Raw genomic sequence first — 20,239 nt, 5'->3', positions numbered from 1 at the left:
AGGTAACTAGTAAAGAACTTGGTTAGATTTCTACATTTTTGTTCAGCTCTTAAAAGGGACATAGGTTTTGCCAGGGGAAAATGTGGCAATCCTAATCTAGTTTTGTAATATCATCACTTCACAGTCTGGTTATGTCAGATTTTGCTGTACGGCTGAGTTGGGACTGCATTAAAATTCCATGCCAAGATAATTAGGTGCTCTGTGTTCTTTTCCCTGTCCCCACCCCAATCCTATGCATCAGCATTGCTGTGTTACATGATATCTTCCTGCACGCCTTATTACTGGCATAGCACATCTGAGGACTATAAAATATACATGCAAAACATTGTTTTGCTTTCCAGATATCTCTATATTTTATGGCTAACATTGGGAATGCACAGAGTTGCAGTACTCAGGATACCATAACTTTTGTAAGGTAACTTTTTGAACTGAACTTAAGTAGTAATCACATGTAACTACATTTAAAAAATTCAGTACTTAAAAATATTTTCCAAGCCTTCCAATGCCTTGCATAGTTAAAAAAAAATCCCACCCAAATAATGCAAAACTTGTTCTATGTCTTACTTTAAAACCTGGCCCAGAAATTGAATGTTTTTCAAGCAGCAAACTAGTTCCACAGCAAGTGATTTAATCCATTTAAGTAAGATGTGGCCAAGTTTAACCCAATCAGATTAGGCACTGGAAGTAAACAAAAAGTAAGCTGCAAAAGCACAGTAGTTCCTGAATGCAAGGCAGACAACCCATGTGTTGTTGAATTCTGTGTAAAATTCTGAAATGCCTATATAGTGAGGGTCTTCTCTCATTGAGCTAGTTCAAACATAATACTAAGCCATAGTTTAGTGTAACAAGAAGGAGCCTCAACAAACCTCAGGTTTGTGCAGTGGCGTAGCGTGGGGGGTGCAGGGGGGGCCGGCCGCACCGGGCGCAACATCTGGGGGTTAGGGTTAGGGGGCGCAAATCCATGGGTTAGGGGGCGCAAATGCACGGGTTAGGGGGCGCAAATTACTTGCCTTGCCCCGGGTGCTGACAACCCACACTACGCCACTGGGTTTGTGCACCTCTCTTCCAGGGCAGACATGAGGAGGAATTTGGAAGCTTTTGCTTATATTTTTTTAAAATTAAATCACATGCACTAGTGGAGGAAGGGGTGTGTGGTTGGTGCGACTTGCCCGGCTGTCATTCCTGAGCGGGGGTGACATTGCCGTGGGTGGCGCTCGCCACAGGTGCCGGAGCAGCTAGCTCCGCCTCTGATCACATGTTGCCCAAACCTGACAATCTGTGGTTAAACAGTGCTGAAATAAGCAGGGCCATCTTAACCATAGGCACCAGGCTCTCAGGGGCGCCAGGCCAAGAGTCGAGGCCCCGAGAGTTGGAGTCCGAGGAAGAGCCCACCCGTTGGTCGGAGCGCCACAGAGGGCTCTTCTGCTGCGGGCGGCTCTGCGCCGCGAGTTCGGGATCAAGCAAGCCAGCCAGTGAGGCGCTGAGGAAACTCTGGGCAACCAAGGGGTGGGGTGGCGGGCGGATCTTTGCTTAAGATGGCCCTGGAAATAAGCTAACTTGACACTGTAATTTAAGAAACGGTCTTACTACAAAAATCCCAGAGTTAAGGTTAACCGTAGCTTAGGGCTATGATTGAAAAATATATGTGAAAAATATTTATTCAGGTGAGATCTTTGACTAGGAGGAACATAGAAAGTTTCCTTGTACAGTGGTACCTCAGGTTAAGTACTTAATTCGTTCCAGAGGTCCGTACTTAACCTGAAACTGTTCTTAACGTGAAGCACCACTTTAGCTAATGGGGCCTCCTGCTGCTGCTGTGCCGCCGGAGCACGATTTCTGTTCTCATCCTGAAGCAAAGTTCTTAACCTGAAGCACTATTTCTGGGTTAGCGGAATCTGTAACCTGAAGCGTATGTAACCTGAAGCGTATGTAACCTGAGGTACCATTGTACTAGGTCAGTCTTTTCCAGCATTGTCTCCTCTGGCATTCAGGATTTTTCACACCATCTTCTAACTGATCCTTTTAAACAGAGGTGCCAGATATTGCACTTAGAACCTTCTGACTCAAAACATGTGCTCTAGCTGCTACCGCTAAGCTACAGTCCGTCACTGAATTCGAACCTGCTGCTCCTTGCTCCTGTTCCACAAAATCAACATGGATTTGAATTGCATCACCTTCTAGCACTGCACCTTTATGTTAAAAAGCAAACCCAGCGCATTGTAATCAGCCCAAGGTCTTTTAACTCTCAGCTAAGCAGATGATGACAAGCAGCTAGGATCACAGCCTCTGTGGCTATCCATGAGCTTGGCTGCTGTTCTCTGTCAGACAAGGATGAATGTGTCGGCTCCAGCCCCCTCTGTGAAACCCTCAGCGCGGGAACCCGTCTTGCTGGCCCCATGATGCCTTTCCCTTTGAAGAAAGCAAATCCTCAATTTTCTGTCTTTGTGTTGTTAGGAGAGGAAAGCTACCTGTGTGTGTGCACTGTGTGTGTGTGTGTGCCTTACTCAGAGAGGCAAAAAGGAGAGCAGCACTGCAGTCTCATCTTGCAGATTGTGTCCTTGGTGTGATATTAAAGAGTATCATGAATCCACAAGCGGAGAAGCTCTTCAGGGGGTAGCACTTGCACAGACTCATCACATTTCTCCGTCTCCTCTCCCCTGTAATTTAGTAGCCTAGCAGGTGATTCTGTTACTTTCTGGAAAAGAGGGGGGGGGAGGAGGAAAAAAACAACATACAGTAATGGGGAAAAGATGGAAGAGCATTTACTTCACCACTGCAGAGGGATGGAGGTACTGGATTAGTATTGCAAAGCTCAGTGTTCAAAGCAGTGCTCAGGGCTGTAGCCATAAGAGAGCCTGTGTAAGTCTGATTCCCTTAGGCAGAAATGAGGAACCTGGCTTCCTCCAGTTGTTTATGGGCTTCCATCAGCCCCAGCCAGCATGGCCAATGGTCAGGGTCAGGGATAGTGGAAACTGGACAGTTTCTCAAGGGCCACAGTGTTGCCCACGCCAGCTTTAAGTGATATTCCACCCTGCTTTTTAATTTTAAAATAAATAATAATAATAATGATAATAATAATAATTTATTATTTGTACCCCGCCCATCTGGCTGGGCTTCCCCAGCCACTCTGGGCGGCTTCCACAGAAACCAAAAAACACTAAAATATCATACATTAAAAGCTTCCCTGAAAAAGTTAAAAGTTAAGTATCTAGCCCTCTTCATGGTGGCACTACGAGGGGAGAAGAGCACAGGTAGGATTCTACCTGATAGCTCACTAAGTTGCTCCAGCGTTGGGTTCAACAAGCACAAAGGCAAATATAGTTACATAGCTTTAAACACATTGGGCTACCTGTAACCCTTACAGCAATATTCCTTCATTTACAAATCTGAGCACCTCAATGATCTGACTTTTGTCATTTCAAGGTTATGTGCACATTCAAAGAACATGCCCCCCTACAAAGAATTCTGGGCAATGTGGTTTATCCCTCACAGAATTACAATTCTCAGCAACCTGTAACAACAATGCCCAGAATTCATTGAGGGAGGGGGAGAAATGTGATTTTAAAAGGTATGGTCATGTGTCTGCAGCCAGACTGATTGCTGCTCTTATGCATTCTAATAACCTGCCCGGGTAACAGGCACAGTATAAGCGCCAAGCTTCAACCCATGGCTTTTAAAAGCAGGGCACATCTACCTTTTCTGGAAGTGTTAAGGCACAACCTCAATACAGTACTCCAAACCATTTCTTATCTTACCAAAGTGTCCGGCAGGCTCTCGTTCGGGCAGCAGGAATACTGGCAGATCTGACATGTTTTCCAGGCAACCCAAAGAAGGGCCAAAAGAGTCACAACAGAGATAACCAAGAAGAGTGGGGCGAAGGTGACCAATATGGCTTTGCCTGCTGGAGACAAAAAAGAATCTGTAGTTGCTAAGAGGGCAGAAAAACACAATGAGGGGCTCTGAGCTGAAAAGTATCTGGGAATTGATGTAAGTGCCACTGCTGCACATTGTGTTTACATGGCTTTGCACTGTTCTGAAGAAGAGTAATGTGAAGCAGTAAAGTAAAGGGAAGCAGTGCTCCCTTTCCCTTATGGGGTATTCCGGAGCCCATATAGAGTCCTTAAGTGGGTTCCCTATCGGTAGGAGAAAATAACAGAGGCCAACCAGAGTATATTGAGAAGCAAAGCGGATAGTAAGCCTGATCTTTATTCAAGGAACTGTTGCAACAGGGTCCCCACTCACCACATGCAGGAGGGAGGAGAACCCTGAACAATGGTACGCAAGCCCTTATATAGACTTTTGAAATTGCCCACCCTGTAAGCCCAACAAAGTTGTCACAAATGTTCAAGTTTTTATTAGATTTATCTGCCCTGGCCCCCCAGCAGTGGAGAACCATGTCTGGAAAGGAGAGTATCTTTGTTGTTCTTACCTTCGGCCCTCACACACTGCACCTGGCTGAAATTGCTGCTCCGGTTTATGGCTTCAACATAGGTCTGGGCTTTAACACAGTATTCAGTACCAGCTTCCATGGTGTCCATATGTAAGGTAGTGCTGCTGTCTTTCACCACTTTGCGATACACCTAGGGTGAAATCAGTTGCATTTGATCAGGTAATGGGAACATATAGCTCAGACGTCCCCAACCTGCAGCCCTCCAGATGTTTTGGCCTACAACTCCCATGATCCCTAGCTAACAGGACCAGTGGTCAGGGATGATGGGAATTGTAGTCCAAAACATCTGGAGGGCCAAAGCTTGGTGATGCCTGATATAGCTGTCCAGACTAGAGACGGAAAGTTCTGTGAATTTTGGTTCTCTTGGGTTCTCATTTTGCCAGTCTGAAATGCACATTTTATATTTTAAAAAATCTTCATGAAAATTCAGCATTTAAGCACAAATTTATCCTATTGAACTTAATTTTATATGCAGCACAAACTAATGTACAAACACTTTCCCCCAATATAATGTATGTTATATAATGTATGTTATATAATGTATGTTATTTTCACTGGTGTCTTTGTTTTTATGCACACTTTTACCTAATATATGCATTTTTGTAAAAATCATTTGGAGAACATCAGAAAATTCTGATAAGAGCAAATTTTGAAAGATATCTATGTTTCTGTTCACATGTTGTTTTGGAATGCACAAATTTGATAGATTCTGCTTTAAATGCATACTGAATAGAATGTCTCCTCCATCCCTACTCCAGACTTTATTGCATTACAACTTCTATCATCCCAGTTCACTGATCATGCTGTTTTGGGCTGAGGTGAGTTGGAGTCCAACAACACCTGGAGAGTCACAGGTTCCCCACCCCTATATTTGATTAACTGGTCTGTTCTTTGCTTTGGCATGAGATCCTGTTTGGTCACCCTCTCTGACACCCGAATAGTAATGAACTCCATTGCTAAACAAGAACCACCACCACAGCCCATTTCTGTAACGCAGCCAAACGCCTAAGACAAGGTGCACAAATACTAGAGCCAAAACAAAAACTGTTCACAAATTTGAAAATTCTGCAAAATTTCAGAATACAAATTTGACTTTTTGAATTTCCGGTTATTTTCGCATTTTGCTTTCAGATACTTTCAGAGGCATTCATTAAAAAACCGTCTCAGGGAAATATAAATAGGAATGTCTGCAAGCAAATTCAAGTTAGATCTCCCCACTCCCCACCCCTTTTATTTCTAGGCAGTTGTAAGAAATTCTGGGCGATTAGGGAGTTGTAGGAAGTTAAATTATTATAGTACAAGACAAATGAAATAAGAGATTAACCCAGGTTCCCTTGTATATGGAAGGGCCAAAGGTTTTGAAAGCTACCAAGTAAATTGTTTTCTGATTTCTTTGTAGGTAAGCTGAGCAGCTGCCAAACTAGACATTACTTCAATTGCATAGATAGCAACAATGTCTTTTTAAAAAATGTAATACTAGGGTAGTGGATGAAGCAATTTTCACCGGGATAGCAGAGTGTAGGGAAGGGAAGGTTTAATCCAAATTGAACTTTTTTTCTAAAGCTAACTGCAGCAGGGCATAAAGGTAAAGGGACCCCTGACCATTAGGTCCAGTTGTGACCAACTCTGGGGTTGCGGCGCTCATCTCACTTTATTGGCCGAGGGAGCCGGTGTACAGCTTCCGGGTCACATGGCCAGCAGGACTAAGCCGCTTCTGGGAACCAGAGCAGCGCACGGAAACACCGTTTACCTTTTCACTGGAGTGGTACCTATTTATCTACTTGCACTTTGACGTGCTTTCGAACTGCTAGGTTGGCAGGAGCAGGGACCGAACAACGGGAGCTCACCCCGTTGCAGGGATTTGAACTGCCGACCTTCTGATCGACAAGTCCTAGGCTCTGTGGTTAAGGTGATTTTAATTGAGATCATTGCCCTTGGCCCTGGTTCAGAAGCTCCAGCTGGGGCAGAATGCACTGGCCAGACAGCTGATGGGGGCACATGGCTGGCAACATGTGATACCATTGTTAAAACCTCTGTACTGGCTGCCCATCTACTACTGAGCCAGCTTCAAAGTCCTTGCATTAATTTCTGTTTCACTGAGAAGGAGCAACTGAGAAAGCCTCTCAATGCACTTTTTGCAAGCTGATCTTTAAGGTTATTGATAAAGAGTCTTTTAAGACATGCAGATCCCTGAGCTTTCTGCAACTTGGGTTCCACAACTGAAAAGGTCATACCCTGCGCCACAGCCATTCTGACCTCCTATGGTGATTAAATATAAAACAGATCCTCCGGTTTATTGTTGTGGCCAGGCAGACTCACTGGGAGAAGGCCATCCTTTAAACAGTCTCTTCCCACTTAGGATGTTTGCACTGCAGCAAGTAGGAATCAAAGAGATTGCATACACCATCAGGCAACAGTATATAGCAGGAAAAAAATTGGAATTAGGAAGGACCAAAGTGAAGTCTCCTTGTGGATTGTTTTCTGTGCTGCTCCATCATAATAACGTGCAGAGTTTTTGGCAGAGCTTCAGGATAGCCTAACCTAACTTCTAGACTAGGGATGTGGAACCTGTGGTCCTCCAGACATTGATGGTCTACAATTTCTCTGATCATGGCCTATGCTGGCCAGGGCTGGTGGAAGTTCAATAACATATGGAAGGCCACAGGTTCCTCATCAATGCATTTGATCTTGTCCATATACTTGCAAGAGAACTTTCTTCTCTTTTGTTCCTGCATTCTCAGGCCAGATATAAGACCAAAACGTACCTTGTGCCCTTGGCCCTTCTTCCAGTAATATATCCAGAATTCAAAGGCAGGTCCTAGACGCTCAAGTTCCACTAGCAAATGATATCCATCAGCTGTGACAGTCAACATAGGTGGAATGAGGGAGGCTGTGAAAACGACAGAATCATATCCATCATGGGACCATACATGAATCTCGCATCCCAGCTTAGGAAAAACAAGGATCAATATGCTGTGGAACAGCCTAAAGCAGCAGGGGTCCCCAACCTTTTCAAAGCCTGGGGGAACATTTGGAAATCTAAGAAACTGTTGTGAGCATCACAAAATACCCATTTCATAGAACAAAAACTGTCAATGCTCAGGAACCCCACTCCTCAAAAAGCCCCTCAGCCCAAATACCGATACACATCCCAAAACAAATATCAGCCAGTAAGAGAAAAAACAGGCAACTTCCAAAATAGGAGCAACATCCCATACCAAAGGAAGAAAAAAAGAGAAATATACACACTCCAAACAAACAGAAAAAAGCAGGCAAAGCTGCTGCTGGTGGTGGTGGTGGGGGAACGGGATGGGACAGAGGCTTTATGAGGAAAAGGAGGTAAGATGGCGTTTCTGGATGCTTACAATATGCTTTGTAGCCAGGCACAGCATCACTTTGGTTTAAATAACAACACCCTGCAATATAAATAAATAAATAATGGAGGGCAGAGAGGGACCTTGGCAGGTGCCCATGAACACCATATTGGAGGCCGACAGCCTAATTTGGAACCTCAGCGCCTAGGACTTGCCGATCGCATGGTCGGCAGTTTGAATCCCCGCGGCGGGGTGCGCTCCTGTCGTTCGGTCCCAGCGCCTGCCAACCTAGCAGTTCGAAAGCACCCCCGGGTGCAAGTAGATAAATAGGGACCGCTTACCAGCGGGAAGGTAAACGGCGCTCTGTGTGCTGCGCTGGCTCGCCAGATGCAGCTTGTCACGCTGGCCACGTGACCCGGAAGTGCCTGCGGACAGCGCTGGCTCCCGGCCTATAGAGTGAGATGAGCGCACAACCCTAGAGTCTGGCAAGACTGGCCCGTACGGGCAGGGGTACCTTTACTTTTACCTTTACCATTAAGTATCTCCCCTCCCTACCCCAATGCTGTGGTCCTAATCAATCTTACCCTACCTCAGTTGATCTGATTAAAAGAGAGAGAGACAGAGAAGAGAAGATCCATTCATGGATCTCAAACATTTCATCTGCTTTAGTCCTTACAGTGCATTCTGTGCAAAATTTGAATTCAGTGTGGTTATCTCGTTTGTGGTCCCAGCCTATGGAATGTATAGTATTGCCCAAAGTGATCCACTTGAGCAGAAGCTTACAGCTTTATGTTCAGTGCTGATGTACTGAGTTTGTGAGGTGCTCTCATGCTGATGCACAAATCTTTAGGTACCATCTTGAATCTGTCATCTGTTTTCTCCGATTCCTTCTTGTTTTTCTAGTAAAAACCCCTCAGGGCTAAGTTGGGAGTGGAAACTGGATTCCACCATCAGGGCCAGGCATTTAGCAATCTTGCATAGACTTGAAATGTTTCTTGGGCTGCTGAGTTATCAGTTTTGCCTGCAGGCGTCATCTACAGTAATAGTACCAGCAATAGCTACAGAAGAAGGAAGGACTAACCAGTTCTGTCTAGATTCGAAGGGAGACTACACCATGAAATGCATAGAGAATGGTAATTCAGGCAGATAGAATCAGAAGCATCTGACCAGCTTGTACTCTTGAAGTTCACTCCTACACATCAACTGATAAAGAAAAGGGAGCCCTGCCTTCCTTTCCAGCTAGGGCAAAAAACTAAAAGTAAGAGCTGAAAAATGCTGCATCAACTGTCAAATTTTGGGAACAACTTTGTCTGGAAGTCACATTTTCTGAGCTGGAATCCATACTTCTAGATAATAATACGTAACAACAACAACAACAACAACAACAATTCCCCAGCCACTCTGGGCGGCTTCCACAAAGACCAAAAATACACTAATATGTCATACATTAAAAACTTCCCTGAACAGGGCTGCCTTAAGATGTCTTCTGAATGTCAGGTAGTTGTTTATCACTTTGACATCTGATGGGAGGGCGTTCCACAGGGTGGGCCCTCTGCCTGGTTCCCTGTAGCTTTGCTTCTCGCAATGAGGGAACTGCCAGAAGACCCTCAGCGCTGGACCTCAGCGTCCAGGCAGAACGATGGGGGTGGAGACGCTCCTTCAGGTATACTGGGCCAAGGCCATTTAGGGCTTTAAAGGTCAACACCAACACTTTGAATTGTGCTCGGAAACATGCTGGGAGCCAATGTAGGTCTTTCAAGACCAGTGTTATGTGGTCTCAGCAGCCGCCCCCAGTCACCAGTCTAGCGGCCGCATTCTGGATTAGTTGTAGTTTCTGGGTCACCTTCAAAGGTAGCCTATGTAGAGTGCGTTGCAGTAGTCCAAGCGGGAGATAACTAGAGCATGCACCCCTCTGGCGAGACAGTCCGCGGGCAGGTAGGGTCTCAGCCTGCGTACCAGGTGGAGCTGGTAGACAGCTGCCCTGGATACAGAATTGACCTGCGCCTCCATGAGCAGATGTGTGTTTATTAGGTTAAATGTGCTGGTGGAAACTCACTTGCTCCAAACCCATTTTTATTACGACCTCACATTTGTGGAAGGCTGAGCCATGGGATTCAAAACAGATTTCCCGCCTCAACCCTGGCAAATTCCATCAAATTAAAGCAGAGAACTGGGGAGAACTGCACTTGCTGTAATTCTCCTAACTACCAAAGGTGCAGGAAAATCCCTAAGTCATTCGATCCAACGGTGAGGCAGCCCACCATTACGTAGGCCCACAGGAGCCAAATCCTAGGGGCCGAGGTCTGTTCAGCCTATCACGATAAAATATTTGAGGGGGTCGGGGGGCCCTAAAGTTGATGGGCATTGCCAGTCAAATGGTGTGCATGCACAGCATCATGTGATTGATTATGCGGGAAAGCCCTTATCTCTCCCCTCCCCCAATATTTTAACTAAGTTGGCACCCTATGTAGGCCCCAACCTGTGTATGTTCAATTGTTTCACACACACAGTTTTATCACCTTAATCAGGACCAAGTTTGTGTTGAGGAGTTTCCCACAGCAAAATGCTGTTGGTTTCCCAACTCAGTCAAGAGCTTACCTGCCGACAGTGGCAGGCAGACCTGAGCTGCCATTCAGATTTCACAAAGTGCCCTGGAGTGATGCTAGATGTACATCGAGTGCTCCAGTGCATTGTGAGAAATTTAAAACTGCAACTCAAAGCTGCCTTCCACAGCTTTCAAGAAGGAGAGGGCAGGGCATGAGTCTGCTTCAGTGGGGTCCTGGCAGGTTTATAGAATCAAAGAATTGTAGAGTTGGAAGGGATCCTAAGCCTCATCTAGTCCACCCCATGCAATGCAGGAATCTCAGCTAAAGCATCCAAGACAGATGGCCATCCAACCTCTGCTTGAAAACCTCCAAGGAAGGAGAGTCCACCACCTCCTGGGGGAAACCATTCCACTGTTGAACAGCTCTTAATGTCAGAAAGCTTTTCCTGATGTTTAGTCGGAATCTCCTTTTTGTACCTTGAAGCCATTGGTTTGAGTCCTACCCTCCAGAGCAGGAGAAAACAAGCATCTTGTGACAGTCCTTGAGATATTTGAAGATGGCTATCCAATCTCCTCTTTTCCAGGAGAAGCTGCTCGGGTCCTGGCTAAGCTGCTCAATGGTGCCAGTTTGCTGACACCCAGGACTGACCTCAGTAGGAACAAGGTCCCCCAATGGGACCATTAGCATCTACCATTATCCTAAGGATCCCAGCGTGAGATGTGCATCACAGAGGAGCACGTGAATGCACTTACTTGTGACACGATTGAAGAAGCTGCTGAGAGTGGCCCAGTGCGAAGCCTGGGTCCCCACACCTGCCCTGACACGTAGATCGTATGGTACAGTGGCAGAAATGTCTTCTGTGATGTCACACTGAGTAACACTAATACCCGTACACTCTCCAATGGGAATCCAGCTGTCGTTGGCATAGTCTCTCTCATATTCTCTGAGGGGAAAAAGAAGAAGAAAAATTAGGGGAAAGAATGCAGCACGCTTTGCTGAAGGCAGTGGTTCTTACTTATTTATTACATAAAATTTGTACACCGCTTGATTGTAAAGAAAACCTCCTCAAAGCGGTTACAAAAGATGAAACAGTGAAATCGAGAAAAGATTACGACTCTGCTTTAAAACATGCAGAAGTTAACATACTAATACAGATATTAAAATTACCTCAACCTTCTAAGCATCTGGGTAGGCTTGTCTAAACATGAATGTTTTTAGCAGGTGCCGAAAATAGTACAGTGAAGGCATCTGCTTGATATATCAATAGGCAGAGAGTTCTGTAAGCGCTGCCACACTAAACAATTGAGTTCTTACAAATGAGGAACAGGTATTATGTGTAGTATTGCCAATTCCGCCAACTGAAACCACTGACCTACTTCACTCAATAATCTTGATGCTTATTGGTGGTGGCTCTCCAGGAAGAAACCTGGAAATGACAGGGATTGAACCTGGGGCCTTCTGTATGCAAAGTGTGTTACTCAGTTGAGTTATAGAAGACTGAGATCAAAGCAGAGTACAAATTACGCACTGTACACTTGAGGGTGACCCACCCCACCCTGAAGCAAATATTCTGTGCACGTTTTAAAGAATATTTGTTAGGAACCCTCACACACATGTGTTGCAACGTGAGTAGTCCCACAAGGGCAGACATGTCTGGTAGCAGATACAATTCTTTCCAACCTTCTCACATGGGCTAGTTTACTGCAACGCCACTTAATAACTATGGCTTGGGCCCAAAGACATGCATCAGAATGTCACATTAGGGTTATGAGGGGATAGAAAGGGTTGTATTGCTCCAAACTGGAGGTGGGTAATAACATTTTTGAATGCTACTTTGCAAGCAGAAACCTGGAAGAGGGAGCAAGCTCTTTCCGCAATGTTCTACTTTTTTCTCACTTGCAGGAATTTTGTTTTGTTTTTAACGCTTGGGAACATTCAAAGGCATCTCATTTATAGTCTGGAACCATAGGCTGTGTGCACAACCCCATTTACTCTGCATTCAGTACATTCCCACTTAGAAACCAGAGTACACACCACAACAGCCACAATCCAAATCTATCCTGTTGTTTCTTATGAAATAATGCATTTTGATGCATTCCCCCACCCCCAAAAGAAACCAGTTTAGATCCTTATTGAGAAAAAGAATGATGTGGCTGTGTTTCAAGTTGGCCGTGTGTACACAGCAATAGAGTCAACTTGACCACCTCAGGATATTTACCACATTATTTGGCTGAATGTGTGGGTTGGGCCTAGGTCCTACTACATGCTCCAGTCTGTGAGGAAATTTTGCAAGAGCTCAGCCAAAGGAGCAGGATAGGCCCTCAACAGCTTGCATTGGCTTGGGTCATAAGATCCCTGCTGGGTCAGACCAAAGGCCTATCCAGTCTAGGTTCTTGCTGCTAACAGTGGCTAACCTTATGCCTACAGGAAGCCCACAACAAGGGCATGAGGGCAATAGGGCTATCCCACTGTTGTCTTCCAGCATCTGATATTCAGAGGCATTCTGCCATCATGACTAGCAACAGAATTTGCCTAATGGGGATTATCTGATTGATTTTTGATTTTTATTGTTATTCATGTTTTTATACCGTATTTTATGCTGCTTTTATAATTAGGGTAAGTGTTTTAAAGTGTTTTAAATTTGTTGTTAGCCACCCTGAGCCCGGTTTTTGAACTGGGAAGGGCGGGATATAAATAAAAAATTATTATTATTATTATTACCCTTTTAAAAACATCAACTATATATTTTGGACACCATAGTTTAATACTGAATGGTGTGAATAAATTCCCTTCAGCTTAATTGGATGATCTCAACCCCGTGTTCTAATTATCCATTTCCTCACACCATGCATAATTTAAGACTCTTCTGTCTTGTCCTTTACATACTTGCCTAAAAAGAAAAAAAGAAAGGTCAGCAGTGATATTTACTCCATGTTTAGACTCAATGTGAAGAAAAGTTACCCTTGAAATTCGACGGAATATTTTACAGCTGCTCCAGGCACCGTCACCGGGCTCCATACTAGAAAGTGCTTCATATTAGTGGACAGGATCGTGATGTTCCGAGGAGCTGGCAGTAGCACACCTTTGCGTAGGAATCACCGAGGAACATGCAAACAAGGGAGAAAACCAGAAATTACAATTGGCTCTGTGAGTTATTATGGAGGAGCACAGGTTACTGTTACCGCTGGGTTGCTCTGTCAACAGGGTACAGACTGATGTGCTCATGTCCAGCTTTGTCTGAGAAATGTGTGGAATCCTCTACCTTGGAGATTTTTATATACAGTATATAAAAAAGTCAAATGAACATCTGTCAAAGATGCTCTAGATCAGTGGTTCCCAATTAGCTAAATAACTGCGGACTTCCTACTTTTGAAACTTTTGATATTCCTGTTGTAGTTTTTGTTATGTGAATGGGATCCATGGACCACCAGATGGGAACCTCTGTTCTAACTATTTGACACACTCTGAAAATTTGGGCAGCTGCCTATGTAGAAATCACACTTCTGTTTCAAAGATCAGTTCCTGTACATAAAAGGGCTTTTGCTTAACTACAGTTTTTTTTCCAGATTAGGGCTGCAGAGCACCTCCATCAGCTCTGCTAAGAGACCATCTTCATCAGACCCTTCCCTCAGTTGTCATCTGCCAATGGCACTCATTCCATCAGGCTACAGGAGAGGAAGAGATGGAACGGCAGAGCCTACCCTTCAACCAGTCAGCAATGTTTGGCTCCTCCTCTTCAAATCTCTCCATTCCAGCTGGTTGCAACAAGACATCTGTTACTACGAACTAGTGCCTGAACTCGTTTTCTGTACTTGCTATTCCCCTCCTCCCCACCTTTCCTTGTGTGCTATGTATCTTCGATTATGAGCCTGAGGGCAGGGACTGCCTCATCACTGATAGATGCAAACTGCTCTGGGAGGCCTTTTTTCTTTCAGATTGAACTATGAAAGAAAAACGCTGCTACTACGATGGCTGATAATGATGATGTATAGACTACAGTTAACATTAACTACGATCAGCGATATTTTTCTAGAAAAAGAAGTGCCAGAAATGAGTTCTGGTGAGTTCTAGATGAAAAATCCCTGACTATGATTACCTTCAAACAAGTCGACTTGAAACCATAGTTACTGAAGCTGGCTTGTTTTATAATGTGCATTATGCTTCGCATGTGCATTATGCTTCGCATAATGCTTCGCATGTGAAAGTTTAATTCCTGCCATCTCCAGGAGAGCATTTGCCCCTCGGTGTAAACAGCAGTGGGTGGATCAAAGGTTTAATTAAGGAGAAGGAAGAGTCCTTTGCACCTAACCATAATTTGCATGTCTGGACGACATGGATAAATGTGGCTAATCAAAAGCAGAAGCTTCCTAACTCTGGGAGAGTGTCGCAGTATATTGTTATGGCAAGTGCCTTTCTGGTTAAATAATAATAATGAGGCGCCAGGGCTCATATCTTGATATAAGCATTACAGGCGTCAACACAACATAGCTGACATGGGCAGCAAAAGCAATAGGTGACTCGGTACCAGTGAGTACTGGTCACAGAAAAAGCACTGGTTATGGCTAATGGCTAAAACCAATGCTATTTTTCTTTTTTTTTAAAAAAAGAGGTGTGAGAACTCACCATGAACACCTCCCTCATTCTCTTAGAATGGCAATGGCGCCCACCTAAGAGGTGCTGGAACTCAGTTCCGGCTGAAAAAAGGCCTTGCTAAAACCAGGCTAAAAGAATATGTGGGGAAATTTTGTTTCGCAAGGTGTAGCCCGGAAAGGAGTCACCAAATCTTGTGCGTCACTTGTTTGAGGATTGAGTAGCCTGAGGGCCTTTCGTTACAATTCATTTTAACTTGGTTCCTCATGTCATGTGCATGGGTCACATATTTCCCCTCAAACTTGTCCTCCTGTTTGTGAAGATACCACTTTTTCTTTTTTTTTAGTACTCAAGGAGATATAGCTCTGAGGAAGCTCAGGCCAAGAAGCACATGCCGTCAGCTCCTTCTAAGGACCATCAATGGTCTGAGGGAACTACTTGGGCACCAGTACTATTCCCCGGGGCTACTTAAGACCTGTGCGACCTGAGGGAAGGCAGAAGTGATGAAGCCCAGGGGAGGAAGAACCTACCATCAGCTTTCAGTTGACCTGAGAGACTTTGGCCACTCTCCATTTTATAGGATTTTTTGTTTTTTGTTTTAGTGTTTTACAATTGTGAACTGCCTTTGGTACCTAAGCAGAAAGGCACCACATATATATAAAAGAAATACATTATAGACCAGGGTTGTGTGTTTTTAGCACATTTAAGGTCCCCATCATTTAAAGCAGTGTTATACCACTTTTAACTGCCCTGGCTTCCCCTGAAGAATCCTGGGAAATGTAGTTAATTATATCATTTATTAATAATAGTAATCTCCCTTCCATCTCTGTCACCATGGAGAAATTATCTTAAATCTCTAGACTGAAGTATACAGTACCCTGTGGATGTGAGCTTAATCTGTAATGTAAAAGATTTTTCAAGTCTGTTTTGATGCAATGTGGATGACTGCACACAATACTTAACATCTGTGCATGTATTTGTCCTGGAAGACAACACTCTATGCTTGATAATTGTTTTTAACATTTTCAACAAAGTTTGTAACCATACCACTTTAAACAATCACGCCTACCACCAAAGAATCCCAGGGACTAGTTTGTTAAGTGTTCTGAGAGTTGATGTTAGGTTAAGTACAAGAATAGCCTTGCAAATTTGTAAGTCCCCCCCCCCTTTTCTTTCTTTTTTACACAGGTGTCTTAACAATTGTTATTCTTTTCATGTCTTATTTTACCTTGTGCACTTATAATTTTATTCTAGGTATATATATTTTTCTATTTTCCAATAAAGAACATAACTCTTTAACAGGTGGTACTATAGAGGTGTGGAGCAAATGGTATAAGAAACAAGCTTCCTCACCCTAAATCCTGCTTCCTTATATACCACTATTCCAAGATAACTTATCAGTATCTACTATTCTTTCCAAAGCAGGGCTCCATCGCCTGCAAGACTGTTATGAAAACAATGTGCCACTTACAGAACCACAACTCCTGGAACACTTGAAAGATTGGCATGGGGTAACCACAGAGTCATGACATTTTATGAACATCTGTAAGACAGAGTTGTTCCGCTTGGCCTTTGGCTTTGAGCCAATTTGATTCCCTCCCTCTCTTTCTTTTTTCTTTTCCTTCTCCTTCTGCAATGAGGCTACATTTTAATATTTTAATGTTGTATTTTAATTTTGTTTCTTAAGTTGTAATCATTCAACTTGTTTTTATTATTGCTTGTAAGCCGCTCTGAGCCCGGCCTTGGCTGGAGAGGGCGGGGTATAAATAAAAATTACTACTACTATTATTATTATTATTAACTGAGACTAGCAGAACTATTGAAGAACACAGTGACTCCCCTGAAGACAAAAATCAGCGACCTGACCTCCAAAGTGGAGACCTTCACTGGCATCATCTCCACTCTAGAAAAGGAAAACTAGATCCAACTAAAACAAATAGAGCAACTCCGAGAGGAAAACACATGTCTGAAAAATAAATCAGCTGATACGGATAGCTGCCAAGAAAGAGAAAGCATGGAAGCGAGAATTAAACCAGCAGACCTTGAAAATCACAGTAGACACTGCAATATTGGCTTCCGAAATTTCCCTGATAAAATGGAAGACAAAAACCAGGCTGATCTCATTGTATGCTGGCTGAAAACCACAATTCCAAATCTAAAACTTGAAGTAGATGATCTGAAAAGGGCACACAGAGCTCTTAAGACCCATGCCGAAAGCCAAACGCCCCTCCACGAGACATCATCGTGTGCTTCACCTGCTACAAAAATAAAGAAGAAATATGGAACAATCTCAGAAACTCAACCAACTTCCAATATTGAGAAAACTGCATCCTGGCCTTTCAGGATTTATCGCAAGAGACCCTAAACCGAAGAAAAAACCTACGACACTGTATCCCACATCTTCAACAAGCAGGAATCAAGTACCAACTTTTGTCTCATTGTAACAACTGACACAACACAGCACACGGCCACCGGCATACCTGAAGCCCTGCAACTTCTGGAGAACCTCAGACTTAACCTTCCACCAGAATGGCAGCCATCTGACCCACCGAACGACAGCCAAGGAGAAAATACAGCTAATGATTGAACGACAGTCAACAAGAGAAAGAAGAAATAACAGAAACGACATGACAATGCAAACCAAGACAGTCAAGTACCACTCACAGAACAGCTCCACTGAACACAGAACACAGGACTACGAACCAACCTCAGCTAAACCCACACATCACAGATTGACAACCCTGCAACAACATCTACTGCCAAATTAAGCACCCAGAAAGCACCTCAAACCAATAGACTGGTGACCAACTCTTCCCTCTCCCCCTTGCTATCCACAGAGATCCTTCCCACATCAACACCTTCTTCTTCTTTATCGATCACTCGAAGTAAGGTTGTCTTCCATGAACACGGTTTTAACAGTGAGTCCGTAAATGACTGTGGAGGCCAATCCTGGATCCACATGTTCTTCCACAGTGGGGACATAGGTTTCCGTGTGGGAGTTGATCACGGTGAGGGTTCACCCAGTGTGCCTTCCTCTTAGCACACTTCTCCCTTTCGTCCTGAGTTTGAGCATCTTCGAAGCCCATGACAGCTTTGGTAAAGGCTGTTCTCCAATTGGAGGGCTCCCAGGCTAGTGTTTCCCAGTTGTCGGTGTTCATACTACATTTTAAAATTTGCCCGGAGAGAGTCTTTAAACCTATTTTGTTGACCACCAGCATTACGCTTTCCATTTTTAAGTTCGAAATAGAGTAGGTGCTTTGGAAGACGATAACCAATCCAGGTGACGCTCCTCCATTCTCTCCAACTCCACCCACCCCAACACGCCATCCACCCCAACAACTCCTCACCCCAACAAACCATCCCCCCAACACACACACACCCTCGCTGTAATGACTATACGCAAAAAAAGCACACAAACAAAAACAGAACCCACCTCTCCATCGCCTTCCTCACCACATGAATAAAACAAAAAACAAAATAAGCAGGTAAAAGGAAAACAGAAAAAGGCAAACTCATGCTAACTAAAACAACACTCCCACCCCAATAAAACAAACAGCAAACAGCATTTTCTAGGAATAAAAAGAAAGAAGGAAGGAAGGAAGGAAGAAAGGAAGGAAGGAAGGAAGGAAGGAAAAGGCCCTTTCTCCCTAGGACATATCTTAACAGATTTCACTAGTTAATGTTACTCGGAGAAGAGTCTCATTTTAAGATATAAAGAAAATCTAAACAATCTGGAAGTTACAGTTAGTTCTAGGCAATTCCCCCCCCCCCAGCTCTATGCCCCATCATTCTGAACCAGGATCAAACATAAATAACCACATACCTGACACAAAAAGTGGCATCAAAGAAAAGATAAAGGACCGGAAGCAAATTGCCATTTCACTCCAAATTAGGAAGTCTGCTGAGGTATGGCTGGCCCTGGCATTTTCTGTTCCTGGGCCAAGAGTCTCTCCATGGTCTGAGCTGAATGGCAACTTGAATGTTCAGTGCAGAATGCTGTTGCCGTTGCTGCAGCATGTAAACTGCTCCAATAGTCACGAGTGTGGCTGCTACTGGATCCTACCTTACACATGCAATTGCATTGCTCAGGAAGGTGTGGCCACAGGTAATTTAGGTTCTGTAACAGGTTCAGTTAATTTCATTTGGGTATTTTCCTACACTATAGGTTGAGCAATTGACCTAGAGAGAGAGAGGAAAAAATGCTGGCTACGTTGGCTCTGAGATTAGGCAATCGACAACTTGGAGGAAAGCTCAGTTGCAACAACCAGATATTATCAAAATTCTGGAGTGAAAGTTGTTGTCTGAAGGCTTTTGAAAACCCCAACAGTTGATATTTATTTATACCTGCCATGCATGGGAAACTAGGCCACGTCTCCATTACAAATGGCCAAGGGTGTAATGAAGACATCTGCCCACACCCAACTCTCATCCCACATAAATAACTTCCTGCTTAAACCTTTATATCATCCCATGGGAACATTGTTGGAAGGAGAGAGAAAAAAAGTGAAGCCAAGCTGGAATTATTGTAGGTAGTTCTTGATACAGTGGTGCCCCGCAAGACGAATGCCTCGCAAGACCAAAAACTCGCTAGACGAAAGGGTTTTCCGTTTTTGCGTTGCTTCGCTAGACGAATTTCCCTATGGGCTTGCTTCGCAAGACAAAAACGTCTAGCGCTTTTTTTTAAAAGCCGCTTGAAGAGGCGCAGTTGCGACGGACCATGCTTCGCAAGACGAAAAACATCGCAAGACGAAAAGACTCGCGGAACGAATTCTTTTCGTCTTGCGAGGCACCACTGTACTTCTTATTAAATAAAGGATGCTGAAGAGATGGTAAAGGGGCAGAAAAGGTCAAGTAATGGGCGCAAGGGGTTTGTGCATTCCCCTTTGAGGAAAGACTAATACATTTGTGGTTACACCTCCCATCATCCGTAGCCATTGGCTATCCTTGCTGGGGCTGATGGGAGATGTAGTTCTGAAAGGTTTTTTAAGTATTCATAGGCTCTCTTGATTGGACAGGATGTGTTAGACCTGTCTTTCATTTGTTCATATTTTTGTGGGGTTTTAAAAAATGTTTTTATTGTTTTAGTGTAGTTTTAGTATTTTTGTTGTGTTGTAAGTTGCTTCCAGTCATTTCAACGGGTAAAGCAGCTAATTAATAATAATAATGTGCTCATGGGAAGAAGATGTAAGCAGCTCTTGTGTTTTAGCTTTCTTTTCTTTAGCCACCAGCATTCTTTAACTTGTAAGTTTCCAAATCTGGACAGTCTGATCTTCTCCATGTTTACCCATAAGACTTGCTACTGAATAAATGTGCATTACTAGCGTGTGCTAAAAAAGCAA

At 43.9% G+C, this 20,239-nt stretch overlaps 1 protein-coding gene across 2 annotated transcripts; it reads right to left on the bottom strand.

Annotated features, from left to right (window-relative positions):
* Window positions 1-1,693: 1,693 nt before the first annotated feature.
* On the bottom strand, window positions 1,694-18,929 carry IL20RB (interleukin 20 receptor subunit beta). 2 transcript variants are annotated; one of them, XM_082231948.1, is made up of 7 exons: window positions 18,724-18,929; window positions 13,272-13,392; window positions 11,063-11,253; window positions 7,216-7,340; window positions 4,430-4,580; window positions 3,756-3,898; window positions 1,694-2,695 (listed from the first exon to the last, which is right to left on the bottom strand). In XM_082231948.1, exons 1-7 carry the CDS (start codon window positions 18,776-18,778, stop codon window positions 2,570-2,572), a joined length of 912 nt encoding a protein of 303 aa, XP_082088074.1. In that variant the 5' UTR covers window positions 18,779-18,929; the 3' UTR covers window positions 1,694-2,569. The 2 variants fall into 2 exon arrangements, with proteins under 2 accessions (XP_082088074.1, XP_082088073.1); XM_082231947.1 differs by having other exon boundaries at window positions 3,756-3,901; window positions 18,724-18,927.
* Between the last annotated feature and the right edge of the window lie 1,310 nt (window positions 18,930-20,239).

The sequence above is a fragment of the Podarcis vaucheri genome (genome assembly GCF_965113315.1).
Source record: "Podarcis vaucheri genome assembly, chromosome: 7".
NCBI lineage: Eukaryota > Metazoa > Chordata > Lepidosauria > Squamata > Lacertidae > Podarcis > Podarcis vaucheri.
The sequence above is the reverse complement of the archived record's forward strand: the minus strand, read 5'-3'. Positions and strand labels throughout refer to the sequence as shown.

Coding starts and splice junctions, on each gene's coding strand:
- IL20RB (XM_082231947.1), bottom strand. CDS start 18,778: ATGGCAATTTGCTTCCGGTCCTTTATCTTTTCTTTGATGCCACTTTTT. Junction 13,393..18,723: donor GATGCCACTTTTTGTGTCAG/GTATGTGGTTAT, acceptor TCCTACGCAAAG/GTGTGCTACTGCCAGCTCCT. Junction 4,581..7,215: donor AGAAGGGCCAAGGGCACAAG/GTACGTTTTGGT, acceptor ATTTCACCCTAG/GTGTATCGCAAAGTGGTGAA.